Below are 25,281 nucleotides of genomic sequence, written 5' to 3'. Positions count from 1 at the left end.
AAATTTAAACATCTCAGGCCTTTGAGATTTGAATGTCCAGAAATAATTACTAAGTGGATAATCTCCTACTGTTGTTGTGTCTAGTAATAGCTATAATTATTTGAAGGGAGTTAGGGCAATCTTCTTTCACTGATTTGTCTTGAAATCTCAGCTTACTTCTTGCCTGAAACTTGGATCTGTGCAGATGAACATTATTTGGGCACTTTGTTTAAGCCCTTTTTTTGCCACTGTAAAGTCATCTTAGAATTAAGATGACAAATACCTGTTTTTCTAAATACTGCAGTTCATCCTTCAAAAAGTAACCTGCTTTTATTTTTCTTATTTTTGGCAATTTTATAATCAAAATGTATTAATTACAAAATGTCATTTTCAGTGCTTCCTGATGGTCACTAAGAATTTTCTTTCCCCTCGTAGTGGCTGAAAGGGTCAAATCTCAATTCCTTGAGATGCGTTTTCACATTGTTTTGCTTTATATTTTTGAAAAAAAAAAAAAAAAAAAAAACCACCTGCGGAAAATACTCTGTTTCCACCTGAATTCCTAGGATAGGTATTGAAATGCTTCCAGCTCTATTATTTCCTCTCCAGTGACTCATAACTTTTGCTGGTTTCTTACCTGGAGAAGACCTCAGCCACCTCAGTGGCCTTATTTAAGAATACCTTCCTGGTGGAGTTTACAAGGTGGAGGTGGTAGCTTTTTCAGACATCATGCGCTGACACTGATGTCTGCCTGGATGATTCATAATCACTCTTGCACAACTCTCCAGTACATGGGACAGTGCTTGGCACTCCTGTGCAGTGGGAATGCACTGAGACAAGCCCTTAGGAAAGTGCTAGCAGGGGAAGAGGAAGGAAGTTCCTTGCCAGCTCAATTATCAGATTTGTTCCCAGTGTGCTAGTGTTGTGCATTTCAACCCTTGCCCTCCTCCTTTCTTCCTCATTTGAACTCCTGATTCTGTGATTCATGATGATCTACATACGAGAATAAATTTGGGTGACAAGTGGTCCCAGGTAGCAGGGTGTCCCTCTTATGTGTAGAGTGTAAATATGGAAAGGAAGTGGATGGTGACTAAAATATCACTACTTCTGTGTAGGGCTTGAGTACATCCACTCTAAGCAGAGTTCCTTATGCTCGATAAGCTTTTATTTCACCTGTCCTCCTAAAAATGTATGAAAATTTTTCACTTTTGAAGGAATTGGTTTTGCTGGTTTTTAGTTTTGTTTTGTTTTCAGATTTTGGGGGGTGTGAAGTGAGGGAGGGTGGAAAACGTTGGAGTTTTTGGGTGGGGGTCTTGTTTAACCAGTTGCAGCCAGCTGTGTTCTGTTTAGTCTCGATCTGTCAACAATGCTGGTAGATGCTGTTACCTCCTGTCCTTCATGTCCCCTAACTCAAAAGAAATAGATGTGACAGTAAAATTTTTGCCTTTTTGCTCAGCTTTCTGAAATTCCCAGTGCCACACTATTGTGGCTTCATTCATGAGATAATAATAGCATTCAGTTTCCCTCTGATTCGGGCTCAGTCAATGATAAGTGCCAAGGTATTCAAAGAACAGTATCAAATGTTTCTGTAAAGAAATCAGACAACACTATTTATTTCTATGAGGAAATGTATGACCTGAGTAGCACTTAAGAGTTAACTCAGGCAAAATCTCATTTTGAAAATTTACTGCATCATCTAGAAGACCTAAACTACACACAACAGTGTGCTTGAGAGATTTAAATGTGCAGGTGCCAGTGGGTGTTCTGCTGGCAGATGCAGATGCAGGGATTGGTACAATCACAATCTGAGCTGGTGGGAGGCCGTATAACAGGAGTGGAGAATAGTGGCTGTTGGTTTAGGCAAGGGTGAACTTCTGTCAACTGCAAATACCATCACTAACTAAAGAAAAAGAAATCTCAAGTTTCATACCAGTATACTTTTTCTTTGAATCTCTCTGTAAACCTTTTGAACATGAAGTGGGTCCAGTGATGCCTGAGTGTACCCTCACTAATATAAAAATATTCCTGAAGAACCTTACATATAGACATGGTCCATTATTAAAAGAAAAGATAATTTAAAAAATAAATTTAAGTAGTATATACCCTTGAGTTATGTTTGCTTAAGTAGTAATTAGGTAATTTTTTGTCTTAAGTAACATTTAAGTAATAAGAGGATTTAAAAAGTCTTGTGGAAGTTTATTTTGCCATTATTATTTGTGGGGGCAATTGGAAAATAAATATGAAAACTTGGAAAGTGGAAGATTGTTTTCTAGCTCCTATACATAGCTGTCTATTTCTTTTCAAGTTCTCTTGTCAATGTAAGAGTGTATTGGAAGTTTATATAACACTATCACACATGGTCTGTGTAACAAAGCAGAAGATTATTAAATTCTTAAGTATGTCAAAAAATAAAAAGTGCCCTCTCTTTCCAAGCAAAAAATACCCTATCTAGATTTTGTTGTAAATTATGCCAATCAACTGTACTCCAAAACATAAAACCTAGACCCTGTTGATGTAATTTAGCTTTATAATATTGGTCTTGAGGAACTAATAATAATTACTAGATGCAGCAAGTACCTCTAAAATGAGAGTTTACAAGATGTTTCTATTAAGGTCATGACAAAACTCACATTGAATTAATCTGAAATAAGATTGAATGCATGAAAATTATTTTTTATCATTGCATACAGGCAGAAATAAAATGTGTGATCCTGTTTTAACATCCTTGTCTCCTGTACAACAGCTGTTCCAGGCAGAGATGTTCAGCCGCCAGCAGATTTTGCATTCAATTATCTCTGATGGACAGCACCTCCTAGAACAAGGACAGGTGGATGACAGGTAGACATTGCTGTATTGTTGCTGCTGCTGCTTATGTGGAGTTATAGTTAGACTAGTGGGAGACTTCCAAACAGACAAGGTAGCAGAAGGCAGTGTTCAGATCATGCTCTTCTGGAGTGGAAATTACTGTTGCTGTGTAACTGTGGTTAAGTTGTTAATTAGCCAGATCTTAAGACATTGTTTAGAATGCTACAGGACATGTGAATGCATTTGGGAGTACAGCCATCTTCTGAGGCTGCTTCTCTGACAAAGACTAGTCTTGGAATATCAGGCTTGTTACATGTCTGTCTATTCTGATGTATTTTCAAAATGTCACTTTAACCAAAGGAGCCTGCAGTGACGTATTTAGTGTCACTACATTTGATTTATGCCACCTGGGGATTTGCCTCTATCTGGGGGATTCCCTGCTGCCGTTTTAGAACACCTGCAGCCTTTATGTGATGGAATAGGAATTCATTGTTGCTTGAGATTTTATTTTAAACGCTTGTGATCGAATGAATGAAAATCAGTGGAACACCAGTGGCTTCACACCTGTGCATAAACACTGACTTTGCTAAAGTTATCATGGTACTAAGATTAACTGTTTATTGGAGTGTGAAAATTTTATTAATGTTATGTGTATCTTATGCCTGCTTTGAACTCAGTAGTAAATCTGGGGGTGAATTGTGAAATCTTGATTTACTGTGAGTTTCACTAATCCAAATTGGCAAAACCTATGGGTTTTCTTTGTGTATTTTTGGGAAGAAGGTAGAAGAATTTTGTGCATTAAGGGTTTGGGGTTTTTAAGATCTCAATAATTGGATCCCTTTAAATCTCCCAGTACATGAAGTGTGAAGTTCTTTTCCTCAGTCTGCCTTTATGAGACTTCAGTGCTTTTCTCTTAAGTGTTTTGTAATTGGCTGACATACGCCTTCCTTCTCGCTTCAGTGCATTTCATTAAGCAATCATATCAAAATATGAAGGTGGCTATGTATTTTTTATTATTTATCTATGTGCAACAGGGATGAATTTAACCTGAATCTGACTCTGCTGAGTAATCAGTGGCAAGGGGTAATTCGCCGAGCGCAGCAGATGAGGGGGATCATTGACAGCCGGATTCACCAGTGGCAGCGCTACCGGGAGCTGGCGGAGAAGCTGCGCAAGTGGCTGCTGGAGATGTCCTGTCAGCCAGTAACTGAGCTGGGCACTGTTCCCATCCCATTGCAGCAAGCAAGAGTGCTGCTGGATGAAGTGCAGGTAAGTCTAGTGTGTTTGAAGAGAAAAGAAAAAAAATCCCTGCCTTTTTTACAGTCCTCGCCATTTAAAACGCTCTTTAACATGTCTTAGATTCAGCCCATCTGCTCTGCCAGTTCTTTTTTGGAGCTGGCATGGCATCAGAAGTGTGGTGAAAGCAAAGGTGGAGTTCATAAAGAACATGAGAGAGAGAGAACTTACTGGGCCCTCGCTCTCAAGCCACGTTTGCATCTGTTTTTGCTTTCAGCCAGTGTCACACTGAAATGGTCTTGAAAAGATGTGATGACCTGCTTGAGGAATGTATGCTAGATAACAAGGATTCCTTGTATGTCCATCTTCATGAGTAGTTAACAGTATCTAGTAAGCATCTTGGTGTCTTCAAGCTTTTTAGCTGGAAGATGGATATTATAATAATAATATCCCTTATAAGCATAACAGGCTCTAGAGGGTCTCTTTCTCTTGTAAGAGCAATTGAGATACTGACATTAATGGGGAAGAAGAAGTCTTTCATGTCTTCATCCCCTTGGAGAAATTTTCTAAAGGTCTGCTGCAGTAAATGACTGTGAAAATGTTAGGGTAAAGTATTTGGGCCGTAGCTCACACATAAAACAGGAGATGCAGCCAATTAAAGTATGGGCTTGAGAGTGAATTACTGAATTGTAATTAAGTGCTAATTATAATTAAAAGGACAAAGCTGACAGAAAACTATTAATATTTTCAGCTTAAAGAGAAAGTTCTCTTGAGGCAGCAAGGGAGTTACATCCTCACTGTGGAGGCTGGGAAGCAGCTGCTGCTCTCTGCTGACAGTGGAGCTGAGGCAGTCCTGCAGGCAGAGCTCACTGAAATCCAGGAGCGCTGGAAGATAGTTAGCACTCAGCTGGAGCAACAAAAGAAACAGCTTGCTCTTCTGCTAAAAGTAAGTGTGCAATTTCTTCTGTATTTCTTCAGCAAGTTTGTGGTTTCACATTGTGCGCCCTGGTGGAGGAAAGCTTTCTCAATGGACAAACACAAATACAGGAACTGCATTTACAGTACATGAACTAACAATTGCTCTTTACCACCTCTGAAAATGGGAGTGGTAATACTTCATAACAGGCTTGTATGTCAGTCGATATATTGAAATTAATATTTCCAGAATACTTCCTATAAAGTATATCCATACCACTCCTATTTTCAAAATAGAGCAAATACTTATTTTATTTTGCACAAAATTTGTTCCATTTTTACACGTATTTGTATTGGGTTTGAGAGGCAAAGTTTTTCTAGGTGGAAGCTGCAGAGATGACTTCTGTGAGAAGCTGCCAGAAGCTTCCTCTGTGTCTGATGGAGCCAGTTGGACCCACATTGCTGGCCAAGGCTGAGCCCAGCAGTGATGGTGGTTGTGCCTCTGGGATAACACAGTTAAGAAGATGAGAAAAAATAAAAATCACTGTGCAGGAGCAATTGCATTCAGAGAGGAGTGAGATAATATGACAGTAGTAACTTTGCAGACACTAAGTCCCTGAAGAAGGGGGAGAAGGTACTCCAGGAGCCAGAGCAGAGGTTGCTCTGCAGCTCAGGGTAGACACATGGAGCTCTGTGGTGGAGAAATCCACCCACAGTTCATGGAGGTCCATAAGAAAGCAGAAATCTGCCTGCAGCCCATGGAGGACCCACACCAGAGCAGATGGATGCCCAAAGGAATCCGTGACCCCATGGAAAGCGCACACTAGGGCTGTTTTGCTGGCAGGACCTCTGACTCTGTACCAGACCCGTGTTGGAGTCTGTTCCTGAGGGTCTGGAACAAGCTGATGGAAGAGGCTCTCTCCAGAGTAGTCTGTGAAGAACTGCAGCCCATAGAAAGAGCTCATGGAAAAGTTCATAGAGGATCCTCTCCCATGGGAGGAACCCAATGCCAGAGCAGGGGAAGAGCGTTAAGAACATCACAGGCTATTGTCACAGAAGGTCATATTGTTTGATATGGCTATATGATTTGATATACCATCTTCATCAAGATGATCATGAAATACTGGCATAGACTGGTAAAAAAAGAGAGAAATACAAAGGCAGTGGTAGAAGGAGAATATCTTGAAACAAAGGATTTAGTTCAAATACAGGGCAAGTTTCAACACAGATTCTGTGTTTTCTGGTATCACACAACTGGCATTCTTTGGGGGCTGACTGGCTTACTAGAGATCTTTTTGTCTTAATATAAAGCTTTAAGAAGCAGGTGAGGCAGGTAAAACTATACTGTTACTTGATAGGGTTTGTTTGCATTGAACACATTAAAAATTTTGGAAAGTGTACAAACACTAAAGCAGCGTGTAGCTTCTAGAATCCTGATTTAAAGGAGATACTACTGGTACTTCAGTCTGCCCTGAATTTGCGATTTCCCCAACCACTTTTTTTTTTTACAGAGATTAATGCACCTGAATGAAACTCTTGTCAAATAATAGTGGTGTGTTTAATACAGGCATTCAAGAAAGGACATGGAAAATTAATTTTGTCGGGGAAAGACTTCCCTGAAAGGATGGAGTTGGATCTAGACAGAATTTTAATAACAGAAGAACTTGTGTATTTCTACTAACAGAGACCTACACACAAAAAATTCTACACATTTCTACACATGACTCAAGCTCTGAGACTTTTAGTATTATTTAGAGGGAATTTTCAGGTCATGTTATTTTTAGGCAAATCAGCTGACATAAGTATAACACAGATCAGAACTGAAGTCTAATAAACATTCTGCTTTCAGGACTGGGAAAAATGTGAAAAGGGCATAGGAGACTCCCTGGAGAAGCTAAGATCATTCAAAAAAAAGCTTTCTCAGCCATTGCCAGATCACCATGACGAGTTGCATGCAGAGCAGATTCGTTGCAAGGTAAAACACTCCTTTTCTGTTGGTTGTTGTCTCGTCTTTGCCTGCCTTTGTGCAGTAACCTCTTCTGTTAACTGGGTCTATGTTACTGACCATGCAAACCAGTCAGCCATCACCATGACAAGAAACTACCCATGTAACATATGGGTAGAACAAGAACAAGAACACCATAATACCAGAGTGATCTCGCCATAATGCAAATTGTGCAGAGTAAATAAAGATCTAATCAAACTGTACCAGAGCAGGGTCTGAAATACCGTAGAGGGGCTTTATATTGATGTGTTTTTATTACAGAAATTCTAAACTCAAATTTAAACTCATGGTATCTAAAATTCTGGTTTAGTCCTTTTTGTTTGAGGTGAAATGACTATAGGGGATTTTAGACGACACTTTTTAGGCTGTATTATTTGCATTTTGGAAGTGGATTACAAACTTGAAAATATTTTCAGTGCAGAGAAGTCCAAACGAGTACTTGAACTTCCCAGATAATAGTTGAATTTCAGAGAGTTGAGTAGTATCTTAGTTTGCAACTTCTTGTTACAAGGCTGATGTTTCATTCTCTGCTGGAGAGTTAATACCATCATAACTCTGAAAATATTAGTATATTTGGGATTGACATTTTCTTTTTCTTTGAAATGGGGCTGAAAGACATGGTGGGTCTGCTCAGATGTGACTTAAATCAGTGGGTAACACTGCTTGTCTGTTTCATCAACATACTCAAATTTTTATTTGTTCCTTTTTCCTTGTGTTCTTCTTTGAAGGAGTTAGAGAATGCTGTTGAAGGCTGGACAGATGACCTTGCACACCTCTCCCTGCTGAAGGAGACCCTGTCTGTATATATCAGCGCAGATGATATCTCAATCCTGAGTGAGCGAATAGAGCTCCTGCACAGGCAGTGGGAGGAGCTGTGCCACCAGGCAAGTACAGCACTGAGCCCTGATGGGAGCTGTGTGCAGGCTACAAGAGTGTTGGGAGAAAAACTGAATCCAAGTGGCAGCTTTTAGAAGAGATTGATGTAGACACGCCTATACTCAAAAGTGAATTCTTTCTGGGTCAGGGGAAACATTCATTGACATATTCCTTTAATTACTGCTAGTGCTTCTAGATCTCTTGAACTTTGTAATGTCTGTGAGGTCATATTTAAACAGCCTTGAAAAATAAACAGAAGAGTCACACTGTGAGCTCTGGGATTTGGCATGGCTGGGAGAAAGAAAATAGAAATACTACAGTTACACTTTGCTTTGGTGGAAGACCTGTGCTCAGAAAGGATGTCCCCTCTCCGCTCAACATTGCCCTATTGTACCTTCAGTTCTGCTGATTGCTTCTCCTTTTCAGACCTCAGTGTCTACATTTCTGTTAGTCTGAGGGTGACTTGCATGCCTGCAGAATGAGCTGAGAAGTACTGTTTAATTTTTTCAGGTGTATCATGCTATTAGTATGCTTCTGGCCCCTGATTTGCACTCCAGGTAGTGGAGTCTTCCTTACCCAGCTTTTCAGATTATCCTGATGTCATTTCTGCCATTCAGTAGAGATTTCAGTCCAGATATGCTGGGGCTAACTTGAAATAGTTGCCTCATGTAAAGTACCTGTGAAGGCTTCAAAAACACACCCAAAATAAGAAAAATGCTTCACAGAACTTCTTATGAATTAGTTACCTTTGAATGAGTATATGTAGGTACATCTAAATTATGATTCAATCACTTATATATATGAATTATGAGTCAGTCTCTTGTATGTTTATGGTAAAAGAAGGAACCAAGTAAAGAAGTATTACCTTATTTTTGAGCATGCTGAGCGTTTCAGGATGCAACCCTTCGTTCATCTGCTCTGGAAAGCTGTCATCAAGTTCAGAACCACAAAAAGGAAATGAGAGATCACGTGTATGCCCCTGCTCAAGCTAACGCAGTACTTAAAAAAGCATGTCAGTTTAATTTGTGAAAGAGCTTTATCTTTTCAGCTGAAATTATGATACAAAGTCAGAAATAACCAGATCACAGTGGGGAGGAAGTAAGTATTTGTACCAGTGTCTGAAACTGGACAGATGACTGTTGCTGCTTAGCATGTGCTGCTATTTTGATTTCAGTGTCAATTTTGGTCTACCACTCCAGTCTGAGATGGTACCACAGTTACAGCTATTTCTTAAATGTAGTAATGTTTTCCTTCCTTCTGTGTTAACTGCAGCATTTGCTTGTTTAATGTGTCATGCCTAATCTTTCCTGTCGGGGCACACCTCAGTGCTTTGGAGTCTCTCAAGGTGTCGTGCCTATACACAGGAAATAGTCATCTATGAAATTAGTATATTGCAACACAAGTGAAAAATTACTTTTGCAAAATACAGTGTATCTTAGATTTAGCTTCATAATCATGTGCTTGTGCACAAGTGGTGCAGACTTTTGGACTTTGCACTGTACTACATTTGTATCTTTTTTTTTTATGCTTTGGTGAAGCATTTTTCTTTTTCATTTAATCTCTTAGACTAAAAATAAACTAGTATATTTTATAAAATTTTATAAGTGGTCAAGAATTGTAAGAAAATACGATTTTTATCTTCTAATGAAAACTTTGCGTTAGAGACGTTATGAAATAAGATACTGACAGACTGCTGACCTTAATGCTTGGGTGCCTGTCTCTGTGCATAGGATGTAGCTAACAGGAAATCTGAGATCAGCGCCTACCTCTGAACTTATAGGCAGTCTCACAAATTTTTTGCTGTACAGCTCCGGTTTGTTTCAATGGCAGCTAAGTGTCTGCAACACTTTTTCAAGGCTAGAGGAATTTACATTGAAGCACCAAGTGTTTTAAGCATGTCTTAAATGCATTTGCCATTTTAGTTTCATATGCTCTTTGCAAATGGTTTAAGGTCTCCTTGCGTCAACAACAAGTTAGTGAGAGACTGAATGAGTGGGCTGTCTTCAGTGAGAAGAACAAGGAGCTCTGTGAATGGCTGACGCAAATGGAAAGCAAGGTGTCTCAAAATGGTGACATCCTCATAGAAGAAATGATTGAGAAACTTAAAAAGGTATAGTGTACACTTGCATACTCCTCTTTAACTGTTTACATGTTTGTGAATTTGCTGAAATTAAGGCTTTACCTTACCCTGATGTGTTCTGGTGTTTGTGTTCTCTCACTATGCAGCATTTTTCTGTCTTTCTTGTGATAGGACCTCACAGAATACCAGAAAATTAAATGAATGTAAAGTCAGAGGCATCTCAATCTTTACAAAATGTCCAGTCAAAGTTGCCTGTAGTGAGATAAACTATAGTGTATTTATAGAAGTCATTGTAGTTTGGGTTGTTTTGAGTAGGTTTTTTTCATTCTTCTGGTAGTTGTTTTTGTTTATCCGTCATATATATAAGAGGTTGTCATTCCACTGCACCAATCAAATAAAAAAACAACGTTCACTTGTATTTTTGCGCCGTTCCTTTAGTAGTGTAGAGTATATTTTTAATATATATTAGAATATAAATAGAATATATATATAGAATATATATATAGAGAGAGAGAGAATATATATAATGTATATTTAGAATAAGTACCATCTTCTGATTGCTCTTTACTGTCTAGGATTATCAAGAGGAAATTGCTGTTGCCCAGAAGAACAAAATCCAGCTTCAGCAAATGGGAGAGAGACTTGCTAAAGCCAGCCATGAGAGTAAGGCAGCAGAGATTGAGTACAAACTTGGCAAGATCAATGACAGATGGCAACATCTTCTAGATCTTATTGCAGCCAGGTAAGACAGTTGTTTTGTTTCTAAGTTTTAAGTGGGACAGATTAATATGCTGGATGTCATGCATTTTAAATGCTTTGTTGTCTGCCTTTTCATCATAAATTCTGAAATCAGTTTATTCTTAACCATCAGCATATTTCTGTGAAATTCACTTTCTTGTTTTACTTTATGGTGCAGGACAACATTTCTTCAAGAAGAGTAGTTTAAAAGCTTCATTATAATAATATGGTGATGGTGGAAGGTTAACAGTTGGATTTAACAGTTCTGTGTTTCTACAGTATAGGATCAGTTGCAATCAGATTTAGTGAGCCTTGCTCTAGTAGCATCTTACTTTACATGGTGCTTAAAACTGGATGCAAATGTAGTCTTTCTAAAAATTTCTTGACAGAGAAATCAGAACAGTGCCTCTGTAGTTTTGGATTTCAAGAAGAGCAGGTCCAAATCTAAATGTTAAGTTTTCTGTCAGATCCTTTTCCTCACGGATGAAGAGTAACTGCAGGTAGATATATACACACAGGGCTTAAAGACACTTCTTATTCAAGGTCAGAAGTATATCAGCAATTTTTAGAACTTAAAAATTACAGGATTGTTTTTTGATATGTAAAGAAAATTATTTATTTGTTTCAGTGCTCTCTGTTTAGCTGTGCTACAGCCTTCCTTCCATTACCAAAAATAATTTTCTCACAATTTTGCACTTCATGAATTACATAAATAGCTCATGTAGTTTATAGTTTAGGATTTTGTAACATTCTTGGGTAGGGAGGCAAAATATGCAATATTATACACTTAAACCCTCTTATTGTATTATCATGAAGTGTCAAGCCCTAGTTCTAAACTAATGTATGCAAAATATTATTTACTTTTATTTCCAGATCATTTCAACTTACCCTTCTCAACTGGCATGCTCAACATTATTGTATGCAATTAAACATATAAGTCTTTATATTCCAGTGCTCACTGAAGTGAAAAAAACTGCAAATTTGCTGAAGTTTGGAAATAAAATGTTGAAAGGTTTGATTCTGGGCTATGAAATTTTGGTAGTTTAGCTGTATCTTAGGCTGGAAATCATTAAAACCCAAGCTGTTGGTTAATGTATTCACAAAATGCTTGTATTGATGTCTGATTACAAGTGGACAAAAGGGTTGACCTCCCCCAGCTTAATTTTTTAGAAGGCTCCAGAGGCCATTTAGAATATGTTCTTGTAAATTGGCTTGTGTTTCTGTTATGATACTTTGGAATTTGGGAGTGTATCATATAACATAGTTTTGTCTGCATTCAGCTAATAAAGGCAGATTAGTTGTCCTGGTATTGAGAATAAAATACAGCTTTTCACATTCTGGATGCCTGACAGTATTAATAAATTATTAGAGCCTGCAGACTTTTCTGCAACGCTACAGTAATCTCTTGCCTGAGGCATTTTTCTTACTGGTTTGTTTCCTACAGCTATGAAGCAATAGAAAGTTCTGTGTGAAAATGCTTTAGTAATGTATTATGGTAATACATGTCCAGTCTGAATCTTTACCTTTCAATTTGGTACTGTGTGGAGAAACTCCCCCAGTCACCTGTAAAAGCATCTTTCTTTGTCAAATCCTATTCCCTTACCCTTTCTCTCAACTGCCCCTCTGTTCAGAGGAGGCCTGTAACTACAGAAGTGACAGCTGCAGAATTATCTCTGCAGCAGATACTTGCATTTTTTCCCTTCTAGAACCTTGTAATCCTTTCAGATGGATTTTACTGTCATGTCAGCCTCATGAAAAAAGTTGCCATTGTTTACAGCCAGGACACAGTGCAATTGCTACAACTGCCCAGGCTTTGCAAAGAAGGTTTTGTATGCATTTTCATCCTTTCCCCTACCACTCCCAGTCCGCATTCCTGGAGATCAAATCTGGCACATGTTGATGAATGCAGGTTTTATTTAGAAACATGACCACTTGTCACCATCCAGTGTCATGTTATCAAGCAACGGCTGGTAACATTTGTTTGGCGTGAAACATTTTCTGTACAGTACTGCCCAGCAAAGTGTGTCCCCTTTCCTCCCCCCGCCAAAAGAACAGTGTTTGCAGGCTTTGGGAGTGGAAGTTCTTCTTTTTAATACTGGAAAATTTCATGGTTGTGGTGGAAGACTTGCGTGCTGTGAGGATGGCGGAGGACAACAGTGTGGATTCAGACCTCCCAGACTGTAACTGTGATATCACAAGGCAGGCAGCTATTTTTGTTTGCTTTTGATTGATGCTATTCTTTCTGAAGTCTTGGCTTGCTGCAAAAGTAACTGAAATATTGATATATAGAAATCAGTACTGTAGCTAGAAATTACTGTTTTCTGCTCAGTTGAAAAACAGTTGACATTGATAACAGCATACTTTGTTTTACAGCTAGTACTTTTGGATTCTTGAATAATTTTTCCATGGTTTTGGAGACTTAGAACTAGTAAAATCTCTTAGCTGTCTGAGAGAAACTGTGGACTGATTTTACTGCTGTTTTCAAATACGAGAGCATGTACACACATGAGAATAAACAGACTCTATCTGCCTGCTTGACATTTGTGTCATCAAAGGGGCATGACTACAAGCAAAAGGCAGACAAGGAAAGAAACTGTAAAGAAAGTATTTCAGACTTATCAAAGCCTGTTTGTCCTGTTCATATGAATGACTGTTTTGCAGCTGCATGTAGTACTTAAACTCAGCCTACATCACCTTGGATTTTTGATTCAGCTTCTCTTTTTTCCTTTTCTCATTATCTTTTCTATAGATTTAGCTATTGTTCAGAATTCTAGAAATTCAGTCTTTGAAAGAAGAAACTGATTGGAGTAGTAAATATAACTGGCTTTACCGATGTCCTACTACACAGTAGTACTACACTTGGGAAAATACTTTACTCATAAAAATATTATTTTAAAGCTGATCTTTTCAAAGCTGATTTTAATATTTCAACATTTTTCACTATTTCAGTGTTTCTTTAGACTTTGTCTACTGTTCGAAGTAGATATTTTTTTAAAAAAACACCTTTTGTGCTTTCTGGTGTCTACTGTACAGCCAAAATGCTCTTACTGAGTTTTTTTCATGTTGCTTTTTAAAGTTTAATATTAGTAAGCAGCTGTCTAAATGACTAATGCAGTAATTATGACTTCTGTATGATGTACAGCATTTTTCTGTACTTACAGGGTTGTTCATGTTTAGATTTAAGTGGAATCTTAGACTTTCTTCTTTAGGACTAGTTGAATTAAATGTATCTCTGCTTAGTTTTAGCTCCAGATTGTTTTCCCACTGTCTTTGCTCAATGTGGAATAATAGACATTATTCATAGGCAATCTAAAGTTACTGCTTTCTTGGGGAAATTGAGGCTCATTAACTGGAACATGAAAGCATAACTATCATAAGCCCATTCAAATTGTTAGATGATTTTTCTAAAAAAAACCCATGAAAACAATTGAATTCTGCTGTGTTTTCCTTTCTTAGTGTTTGAGTATTTGTACATGTAACAAGCAAGACTGAGGTGTGTGTTTTATGAAAAAAACTTCAAACCAATTCTGTCATGATTCCAACCATTTGATTCCAGTGAAGAATTTTTGCTATCAAGGAGAAAAGTTACCTGAAGTCTTTCACAGTAACATGGGCAATTACTGTGCTGCCTAATGCTGCAACAAAAGCATGAAATGATTACTGGAATCATTAACATTTTAAACATGATCTTGCAAGTGTAATCTCAAAACATCAAAATTACACTTGGCAAGGGATCCCACCTACCTGATTTAGAGTATGACCTTTGTCTCTTAAGCAGAGCTTTTGGAGCACAGGCAATTTTGCTTTCTGAAATTCAGAAGGAAAACAAAAATGTTGGATGGCATCTATTATTTGATTGCAGATATGTTTTCAGTGTAGCTTGAGGCACAACACTCTACTGCCGTTCAGGCAAAAAAAAAAAAATCTCACCAAACCCGAATAAGCACTTGTTTATTTGTTTCTATTTGTACCGTGAGCAAGGAGCTGTTATGTTTAACTTCGCACAAAAAAAAGAGAACAGTGTTAAAGGTAGATGTACCGGGGGGACAGGAAGGAAGTTGTAGGATTTGGGTTTGATTGGAATGTTCTTTTCGTATGTCACGCTGTTTTTCTTTCTCTCTCTGAAGTAATTTAGATCATGTGACTGAAAATAGTGATTACTGTGCCAGACTATTTTTTATGCTCTGCCAGGGATGTAGTCCTGTGCAGTTTGCCTGAGGCAGAGGGCACTTCTTGAATGATGGACCCTTTATAGTTGTTGCAGGCAAAATGTAGATGAAATCCAGCACAGAGATTAGAGTATCACACAATTGCAAACAAAAAAATCCTGGTCCACAGCTTGGTCTTGCAGATGATCCAGTGACATTGCTTCTCCACAGGGCTGACATGACTCATTGTTCCCTTTCCTGCTCCAGCAGGCCTGCAGAAGGTCAGTAGCATTGAGCCTTGAAAATACAAGTAGAAAATGGGCAGAATTTCATTCCTTTTAAATAATGTCAGAGATGGAAAAGCTGTATGTGACTTCCGGAAGGGTGATAACCAACCTTCTTGGTCACCCTATGAGCAAGTTCAGTTGGTTCAAACCCACAAAACATTGTCTGTAGAACAGACAAGGAGATGGTGCCCTCAGTGGGTGTTCTCCTAACATCTCCCCAATCCTAAATACATAGCTGTGTTATGAGATAGCCTTATGATGAGGACTTTCAGTATAATTGTATTCACTTCAGTCCCATCATAGACAGATTTTCAGACTGCCCAGATTTATTCCCAGTTAGCAGGGGTGTTTTTTTACAGATCAAAACCCTTTGGCTGTTGGTGATGAGACTTTGGCAAGGAAGCTGTATTTAAACTGTTCTTAAGGGGGTTTAGCAATAAAGAGCCACGATTTAACCACCTGTGTGCTAAAGAGATGACTATAAAGAGAAGAAAATTGGAAAGATTTAACTTTTAATTTGACTTTTAATTTAATTTAACTTTTTAAGATGACATTAATATCTCCGTGATACTCTTAACCATCAGCTGTGACCACTGCTTTCAATATGGAAACACTTGATAAATTTGCTGGTTAGTATTGTGAGAAAAAAACATGAATTGCTTAATTTGAATTATAGGATAGTCAGGTGGCATTTTGTTTCTTTAACAAATCTGGCAATCTTATATTTTTCAACCCAACTTAGTCAGTCTGTTCACAGCTGCACTCATCTTTTAAACCTTTCTGGTATCAAAACACTTAAGCAGAAGAGCAATAGGAGCATAAAAGGGAACATTACTCAAGATTGTTTTGGTACCACACAAACAGGGAAAAAGAGAGACCTTAGGAAAAGACTCAGAATCCACTAATGTGTGTTATGAAACATGGGGGTAGGAAAGAGAGAATTACTGAAGGACAATTTTGCAGTTCAAGCAGATTGAAGGAAAAATTATTGTGATAGGATGAAAGTTTAGTTGAATTTATTCACTCTCTAAGCTTAATGCTCTCTTGATTTAAAAACCTAATGAAACAAACAAACCAACCAAAACAAAACAAACAAACAAACAACAACAAAAAAAAAAACCACCACCACAACCCTGCAAACAGACAGAAACCTATTCAGTTTTTCGTGCTCATTGGTCTTCCAGAGTCAGGACCCCAAGAAAGATATTAGATATAAATGATTATGCAGTTCCATTCCAATTTCATCTGTTTAAACCTGAAACAGTCCAATAACACCAACGTAAAGCAGCCCTTGGGATTCAAGATTTCTCCCCAAGTTCTGAGCTGGACTTCTTGCTCTGAAACTTACTTATTCAAGGACAAGTCTTCACTCTGGAACAGGTTGCTCAGAGAGCCCAGATGGTGTCCCATCCCTAGAAATCTTCAAGGTCAGTCTGGATAGGGCTCTGTACAACCTGATCTAGTTGAAGATGTCCCTGCTCATTGCAGAGCAGGTGGACTAGATGACTTAAAGATCCCTTCCAACCCAAATCTTCTCTGTTACTTAGTTCAGTGTTTTCATGGGTGTGAAAAAGTCCTGTTCATTCAGTGCACTCTCCCACCAATACATGGATAGGTTATGTGTACTCTAAGAGCAATTGTCATCTGTTAGTCAAATACATAACTACTTATATTGTTGAGGGGGTTTGTCTGTGTGAGCTCATTTAAAAAAAAAAGTACTGAAAAAAATCCCCAGAAAACTTCTCTTAATAAATATTAAAGTCAACTGATAAAAGTACAGAAACTTTGAAAATGTGGTGTGGCATTTGTAAGTGCTCAGTTTTTCTTCACTGGCAGCTATGAATGCAGGCCTCTATGCACATATAATATACTTCTGTTATATAATAAAGAATGACTTTACAACAGAAGTTGCCATCTAAGTGAAGCTTCTCTGAAAACTTCCTGAAATGCATGCTCTGAAATTTTTTCTTTGGGATGTATTTTATACTGCCATTTATTTTTCTTTACAGGGTAAAGAAGTTGAAGGAAACCCTTGTTGCAGTGCAGCAGCTGGATAAAAACATGAGTAGTCTGAGATCTTGGCTTGCCCACATTGAGTCAGAGCTGTCCAAACCTATTGTCTATGAAACTTGTGACTCTGAGGAGATACAAAGGAAGCTAAATGAACAGCAGGTAAAATACAACACATTTACCAGGTGAACAGTGACTTGGGGAGACCCAGAGTAGAGTGGCCTTGGGCTGCCCATACCCAGTTCAGTTGAGAGGGCATAAGGCATAATGCTTAAATATCAAGGCAAGTGGTACTTACTGTGTCACTTATAGAGCCTTCTGCTGGCCTTGACATCGAATCCACCAGGAGCTGATTGACATTTCCAAGAAAGGTAAGGCACCAAGAGATGTCACCTGAACGAGTTATTGCAATTGTTTTCCTTTGGGACGTGTGGTTTTTGTTTGTTTGAATTGTCTGTTCCCAGAGGCAAAACTGACACCTATTTGACCTGGCAAATTTTGCAAGTGCTTGAAAATTACTATTTTTAGCAACCTTCCTAACTCGGTTTTATTTTGCAGCTTGTTTGAGAGTCACTTTGCACGCGAAGATGCATGAGCTATACATGTGAAGTTAAAATTGGTTGGTTTATACTACACAAAGCCTTTATGCAGTGCAAGATTAAAATACATAGAAAAATCTGAAGTCAGCCAGTTTTTGGCATTGATACTAATGTTACTTCTAAGATGATTTACTGTACTTTCTCCTTCCTGTTACACTTCACTACCCAATGCAGTTTTACCTAGAAGCACATTGCTGGAGAGAATTGTTGTCTTTTGTGTTCCTGTTGGTTATTTATTGGCAAGCATAACTTTCTGTTGCCTGCTGAAGATGACTTAGATATTCTCCTGGACATCTCCAGAGGAGAAAGAAATGCGTGGGAAGAGGAAAGACAGGATATTTTATGGATAATTTATGAAGAATACAAATGGGTGTTTTGCTCCTTTAAGCTGCGGGGAGAACTGAGAGCCAAGGACTCCCTCAGAGATTTTGCCAGCTCCTTAACTGATTTGCTACTTCTCTGTTCAGAATTGCTTATTAATATTTTATATGAAATTTATATAGGGATCATAATTTATAACACAGAAGTGTCTGTAGCAGTTCGCTGTTTCTGCCACAGTGGAGGCTCTGGTATCTAGGCATACAGCACGACTTTCACTTTACTTTCATGAGTGGGTCGGGTCTTGTAACAGACGCATGGTACCAATATGGCAGACGGTTACAAAAGACGTTTATTAAGTAAAAGGTTCAGGTTTTATACCTCTTATCTACTACTACGTCAAACAGGATATTGCCACACCTCCTGGGTTAGTAGTTGGAGTGGAAAAGTACTGGCACATGTTAGTAGAGGGTCTACATTCCTTTCAGGGGTAGCTTATCTCGAGAGGGGGATGGGGCTTGCTCTCTTCCTCACCGTTACAGTCCGAGATCTTCCGCGCCGCCTGTCCCTATCCAACCACATCTCCCCCCCCTCTCTCACAAAAGAACGAGGTAGTTATACGCATATATATATATATAGATATAGGCACTAAATGAGGTAGAAGGTTAGGACTTAATAAGGGAAAAAGGAGTTTGGAAACTTGAGTAAATTTCTGCCAGGCAAGTTTGGAAATCTTGTGACTGGCAATTTTAAATTCACAGCATCTCATGTTGGCCTATGAACAGAATGTTAGTCTGATCTAGGCGAGCTTTGACAAATGAAACTATCTTGTTCAGCAGCTGAGACAGACCCTGGTGTTGTGTTGCCAGGGCTGAGACACCTGTTGCTGTGCCGGCTGCTCCTAAGCCGAGTAGCATTGCGATGGTAACACCTGTCAATATCTCTCTTTTGTGGAGCCTGTTGGATTCTTCGAGAAGGCTGTACATTTCTTCCTCTGAGTGGTACAGGACTCTAGGAACAATCAGAACTTGGACACAGAAATCGTTAGAATCATCAAACTTGGGAAGAGATACACACGGACTTACTCCAGACCTTTGACAAACCCACATTGCCGATGTAGCAGGTATTACCCACTTGTTATTCTTTCTGTTAGGCTTTACAACTCTGGTACAGACATTCCCTTTTCGCTCAGCCAGGGTTGCATTACCAAAGCATTTGCCTCGGCCTGAGACCTGGCTTAGGGTGATCCCTCTGCGAGGTGTGTCCCATCGGCACTGCTGGGGTGCATCAGCGGCGGAGTAACTGAATGGGGTGTTTAAAGTAACTCCTTCATAAAAAGGTGGTTGGACATCATAACAAAGCCAACAGGAATTGGTTAGGTTAGGGTTAGATTCGTTCAGGGATAGGAAGGTAGCTTCTAACATACGAAAGATTGGATCGGGATCTGACCTATCTAATTTGTCCATCTGAAAGGCTTTTGCATCACTAGTTGGGGTTCTGCTGACACCCGTAGGTGCAGCCCTAGGGTAGGTCATATTTCTCTTTGTCTGTGTGCTTTTAATTATCTTGTTGGGCCCCACAGCTCTGGGTTCTGAGGGTTGAGACTTGGTAATTTGCACGTTCACCCACTTTTTTGACCCTTGAAGGACCACTGTCCAGGTCTTGCCCACCGTCCAGCTAGGATGAGTGGGTTGCAAAACTGTCATGTTATAGTATATACATTTTCGGATTTTTGGAATCTTGTAGCTATATCGATAGGAATTCCCGTGTACAGAGAGAGGTGTTTTACAACCTGCGGGTGCCCAGGTGAATTGCAGGAATTTGTCAGGTTCTTGTGGGTCCCACCCAGGCCCTGACGGCCTGGCGTCTGTTACAATGGTCTCACATCCCCAATGTCCGCAATATCCCCAGCCGGGGTTATTACAATAGCTTTTTCCTGCGTTTGAAGCTGGGCACCAATAGGATAGGTATGTGTGTGATGAAAATGGAGAATAAGGGTCTACCTTTGGTTGTCCTGGAAACAAATCGATAATACGAAGCACGAAGGATGGACTGTTTGGTGTGGTGATGTCTCTGAGCACCTTACCACTGGTAAGATGTCTCATGACCCACCTGAATGGCTGGTGTGGGTAGAAATCTGAGCTGGCTTGTCCTCTGGCGACAAACCCCAGCAACAAAATCACACAGGCATATCGTTGGTGCTTGGATCTCGCCCGCGTGGGTTTCTCTGGTGCTTTCTGACGGCTTGGTGGTGCGTCTCGTTCCTCTGGGAACAAACTTAAATCGGTTAGTTTGCACTGAGTTTGTTCCTTTACATTGTTAAAAGCTTTGCTCGGTTTCGCTGAAAACTTTATAAAATCTGTTATCTCCGTTTCCGAATCGGACTCGGAGCTCTCTGTAGAGCTCGCCGTGGAGCTGTAACTTCCTTCCGTATCGGAAGTGAACTGGTGGTAAGCTTCCGGTTTGCTATGCTTTTTCCCCGGACTCCGCCCCCGTCCCGCCTTCGGCGGGTGGGCTCGGATGTTCCCTCTGCTTTGACTCCATTCCGCCTCCCGCGCCCGGCCCCCCCCTTCCGACCGGGGGTGACGCCGGCGCCTTGCGCGGGGGTTGTCCCACGTTCCCCCTTTTTGCTCGCCCCTGCCCTTGGTAGATGACACCGGTAAGGGACCTTGTCCGTGTGTTCGCCCCCCCCCCGCTCTCCCGCGCATGCGCCATGTAGGTCGGTGGCTCCGGAATTCCTCCGACCCCCCACGCATGCTCGGTCGCGGGGTTTTGCACTTCCGGGTTCGCATCGCCACGTGGCGCCCTTCCCCGCTCGCGCTCCACGTGGCCGGCGCCATCTTGGCCACATGGCGGGGGGGGTAGCGGCGATTGGTCGCCCCGCCCCCGCGCCGGACCGTCGGCGCCATATTGGCCATATGGCGGGGGGTGTATGCCCTCCGCGGCGATAGCCAATCTCTCGGCGTCTCTTGCCTGCCGCGCGAGTTCTTCCCAGACGAGCCGCGTACATTCCTCCACCCGGCCGCGCCGCGTCTCCGCGCCCGGAGAGGCCGCCGTTTCGGACCGTGCCGGGGAGCCGCCGCTCCGCGCGGGCGGCGCCGCCGCCGGTCCTAGCGCCGTGCCGCCGCTCGGACCCTGGTCGCGGCAAGGAGGGACTATCGGGGAAACCGCGGTTTTTTCGGGGGTGTTCGGATCTGGGGTCTCTCGCGGGGGGACCCGGGGTTTTTCCGCGTGCTCCGCGGCTTTTATGCATGTATTTGTGGAGGGGGATGAGGCGTCTGACTCCCGCTTTTCCCCTGGGGTCTCTGCTGCACTGCGCCCCCCCCCCCGTCTCTTCCGGGGCTTCTCCGGAGGGTCCTGCGCCCCCTCGGTCCCCTCTCCCCGGCTGCTTAGCCGTGAATAAACACGTTTTTGCAGCGTTCCAAGCCTCCTGTTCTTCCATTGCTTTTCGCAACACTTTTTCAACTTTTCCCCATGCTTTTAAAACTTTTCCGCTGCCGGTGGCTTTTGTATCTTCCGCCAGGGCAACTGTATATTTCTCCCACCCCTCTGAATTTAATATATATATTGGGCGTTTTATAACGCCAAAATCCGATAATCTTGCAATAGCAAGAAATAAATCCCTTTGGTCTCGCTGTTTCCAGTGGACCGCATCTAAACTCACGACCATCGTCACGGGCTTTATGTTGTCCGCGGGGTCCTTGGGGCGTCCCCCTTTTCCTTCTCCTCCTCAGGAGTTCGGACCGGCCGACTCCTACCCGCTGTGCCTTTCCAAAGCGTAGCTCCCGTCCTCCGAGGTAATCGTTCCCGGGTTTCGGCACCACTTGTAGCAGTTCGCTGTTTCTGCCACAGTGGAGGCTCTGGTATCTAGGCATACAGCACGACTTTCACTTTACTTTCATGAGTGGGTCGGGTCTTGTAACAGACGCATTGTACCAATATGGCAGACGGTTACAAAAGACGTTTATTAAGTAAAAGGTTCAGGTTTTATACCTCTTATCTACTACTACGTCAAACAGGATATTGCCACACCTCCTGGGTTAGTAGTTGGAGTGGAAAAGTACTGGCACATGTTAGTAGAGGGTCTACATTCCTTTCAGGGGTAGCTTATCTCGAGAGGGGGATGGGGCTTGCTCTCTTCCTCACCGTTACAGTCCGAGATCTTCCGCGCCGCCTGTCCCTATCCAACCACAAGTGTCACTAATGAATGGTGTTTGTGAGACAATAAAGTGCTGGGAAGGGCTAAACATTGCTATCAACAAAGTAGACAGTTGAGATTATTCATGAGAATCCATATGCAGATATCCCATAGTTTGTTACAGTCACTTCTTAGGGGATTTATTTTGGGCACAGAGACTGATATATCTCTGCCTTCCACTGTTTCCTTGTGGTGACAGCATGCAGTGATATTCTGTAGAAGTGAGAGTGGTTTAATTTGAACACTAAAGGGGAGAAATAGAGATGAATATTATAATGGGAGGATACTGTATTTGGAAACATGCTGATAATTTGATATGATAATGATACAAGCCATGGTTGTTATAATAGTAATAATTTTAAAAACCCACCCACTTTCAATGCATGGTAACCAGTATTTTTTATTATTTGGAGGCTATATCACTATCCACCACACCTCAGAAGGCTACCTTCTCAAATACTTTGTTCCCTGTCTTTTATGCTAATGACTTTGCATTCTTTTCCATGTTTGATCTTCCACAGAGGTCATGTTACCTTCCCACTTGTTCATATGCAAAATTAGGTTAAAAATGTTACGCTGTGAAAGAGGAGGGACAAATTCCATTTGTGAAACTCCATTATCTACTTCTCAGCATCTGCTTCAGCCAAACATCAGCTTTGCAGATTGCTGGTCTCTAGTGAAATTAAAAATGCAGTTGAATCTGGATATCCTGAGGGAAAGTAGGGCAACATCAGTGCACTGTTTTCCTGGGCTAATGAACTTCATTTAAAGAATTACTTGTTTGGTTTTTTTTGCAGTCTCCTTGCTCTTGGAATGTAAAAAAAGAGGTTGGATATGGGTCACAGCAATGCATAAAAGTGACACTCCTTTGTGAACTAACCCAAGGGCTTAATGTTCTCTAATAAACATAGTAAATTTAAAAATCTGGGAAATAAATATTGGACTATGGAGAAGAAATATTCTGGACATTGCTTCTGGAAATGTTCTGTAGGTGAATAAAAAAAGTGTAATTCTTAGGAATGCACAGGACCCACTCACTACTCACTACTGCTTTACTCCAAAACATTAGGAAGGAGATCATGTTACCTGAACTTACTTAACCTGAAGTTTCATGGCTGTCTGGAGTGTATGCTTCATAAAGTATGACATCTGATTATAGTATCCCTTCTATAATATTTCAGGGCTGATAGAAAGAGAAATAAGCACTTTCACATCACAATGAAAGTATTTTTCAGGCAAGTGAAGTGAGAGGGCCATTGGTGAGGAAGAAAAGATTGTGATTTTCCACTCTATGTTCTCAAGTAGATATTTACAAAATTACTTCCTAGTTGAGAAGATGAACTAGATTACTTCATTAAGTGAAATGAAAAAAGTCATTGATATTGGTCCACCTTGCTCTAGTTCCAATTTCCTGAGTTTTTTAATTCGACATTTAGGTCTCATTTCCTGCTGGAAGACATTTTCATGTCATGTTGTTAGTGTAAGTTCCTCTAGTTAGACCTTAAATATGTTTAGACACAGTCTATTAACACTGTATTTCCCTTTGCATGCCACAGTTTACTTCAACAGCAAAATTACAAAGCAATTTGTCTCCGCTCATCCCCAAGCTGCCACATCCTTCTACATAAACCTCCTCATCTCCAGTTGTCCTACTGCTTCCATTCTTCATCTAAATCAGAAATGAACCTAGTATTCTAGATGCATATAGCACTTTTTTATGTAGTTACGTTAGTATTTCTTTGTCACAATTGGAATTATGTTTTCTTGGCTTTGTTATTGTCCATACTGATTTTTCCATCTGATATTCTGATAATTTATTACAAATGTAGACAAAAGTCAAGGAGAGTTTCTTTTCATTGCACTGATCCAACAACAACAGCCAATTACTCGTGTTGTCTTACCTTGAATCTGGAGATCAAAACTAAGGTGAAATATTCGTACTAGAGGAAACACTAGAACAAACCATTGAAACCAAGAAACCATCAGGAAAAATAATACTGATCGCATATAATAAGTGCTCAGACAGTGTGAGTGCATTTTCCCTAGGTGTCTGGAATTTTCATTTTCCATTTCCAGTGAAAATACTATAGAACTGGAAACTTGAAGGAGGAAAAATCTCCTGCTTGTGCATTGTTCACATGTGCTGCTACCAGTCTCCATGTCAAATGTGCCACTTTGGAGCTGTCTCACTTGGGGAGCAACATGTTCATGAAGGGTCCCTCCACCAAACCCTTGCAGTACATAAGAATCTATTTCCTTCACACACTTCTCTTACTAACTTCTGCTTTACATTCTCTGTGGTATTGGGAAAGGGCTGAGAATAATTCTGCCATTTACTGGTGGTGTTGATTAAATGTGTGTGAAAGATGCTCAGCTGAGCATGCAGAGCTCTGGCAGTTTGTCCCAGTTGATGGTTTGGTGTTCGTACTCCCTGGAAGAGCTGTGCATGCTGCCAGGTTCTCCTGGCCTCATTGATAACATTGCATCACCACTTGCGTAGATGCACTCTCTTAGTTGGTATTACTGGATGTTTTTCTTCTGTTTGCAAGCTTTTTTTCTTTTTTTTTAAACAAGTGGAAGATAAATACATTTGCATGGATGCCTGTTCTGCAATTTTTCTTAAGAACTAATCTCTTCACCTGCAGGACCTCCAGAGGGACATAGAGAAACACAGCACTGGCGTGGCATCTGTTCTCAATCTGTGTGAAGTACTTCTTCATGACTGTGATGCTTGTGCCACAGAAGCAGAGTGTGACTCTATCCAGCAGGCTACGCGCAATCTGGACAGAAGGTGGAGAAATATTTGTGCAATGTCAATGGAAAGGCGACTTAAGTAAGTCTAAAACACCTACAGATTAGTATTTCGTTCCGCAGGCAAAAATACAGGATGGGATGTATATTATATGACTGTAGTAAAAAAGAGTGTAGAACAAAAGAGTGTAAGGTTCAGAAAAAGATCATAGACTGAGTAGAAGCCAACAGCTGCTATGCCTCTATGAAAAAAATGAAATTTTGGGTTGCACATGCCTTTATACAAAGTACAGATAAAAATAATCAAATTTCACTCACAGACCCTTCAACAGAATGATT

The 25,281-nt window shown here is 40.5% G+C and overlaps 1 protein-coding gene across 2 annotated transcripts in view; it reads left to right on the top strand.

Annotated features, from left to right (window-relative positions):
- SYNE1 (spectrin repeat containing nuclear envelope protein 1) overlaps nt 1-25,281 on the top strand; it is a 286,213-nt gene that overhangs the window by 235,209 nt on the left and 25,723 nt on the right. The window contains exons 121-129 of one of the 2 annotated variants that reach the window (XM_066315491.1): nt 2,720-2,814; nt 3,816-4,050; nt 4,769-4,963; nt 6,782-6,907; nt 7,666-7,821; nt 9,765-9,923; nt 10,469-10,635; nt 17,076-17,238; nt 24,837-25,024. In XM_066315491.1, the coding sequence (XP_066171588.1) occupies nt 2,720-2,814; nt 3,816-4,050; nt 4,769-4,963; nt 6,782-6,907; nt 7,666-7,821; nt 9,765-9,923; nt 10,469-10,635; nt 17,076-17,238; nt 24,837-25,024 (1,484 nt within the window). Of the gene's footprint in view, nt 1-2,719; nt 2,815-3,815; nt 4,051-4,768; nt 4,964-6,781; nt 6,908-7,665; nt 7,822-9,764; nt 9,924-10,468; nt 10,636-12,589; nt 12,831-17,075; nt 17,239-24,836; nt 25,025-25,281 lie in introns of those variants that run through there. The other variant, XM_066315492.1, reaches the window with a different exon arrangement.

This window comes from Sylvia atricapilla, chromosome 3 (assembly GCF_009819655.1).
Source record: "Sylvia atricapilla isolate bSylAtr1 chromosome 3, bSylAtr1.pri, whole genome shotgun sequence".
In the NCBI taxonomy this organism is placed as follows: domain Eukaryota; kingdom Metazoa; phylum Chordata; class Aves; order Passeriformes; family Sylviidae; genus Sylvia; species Sylvia atricapilla.
The sequence above is the reverse complement of the archived record's forward strand: the minus strand, read 5'-3'. Positions and strand labels throughout refer to the sequence as shown.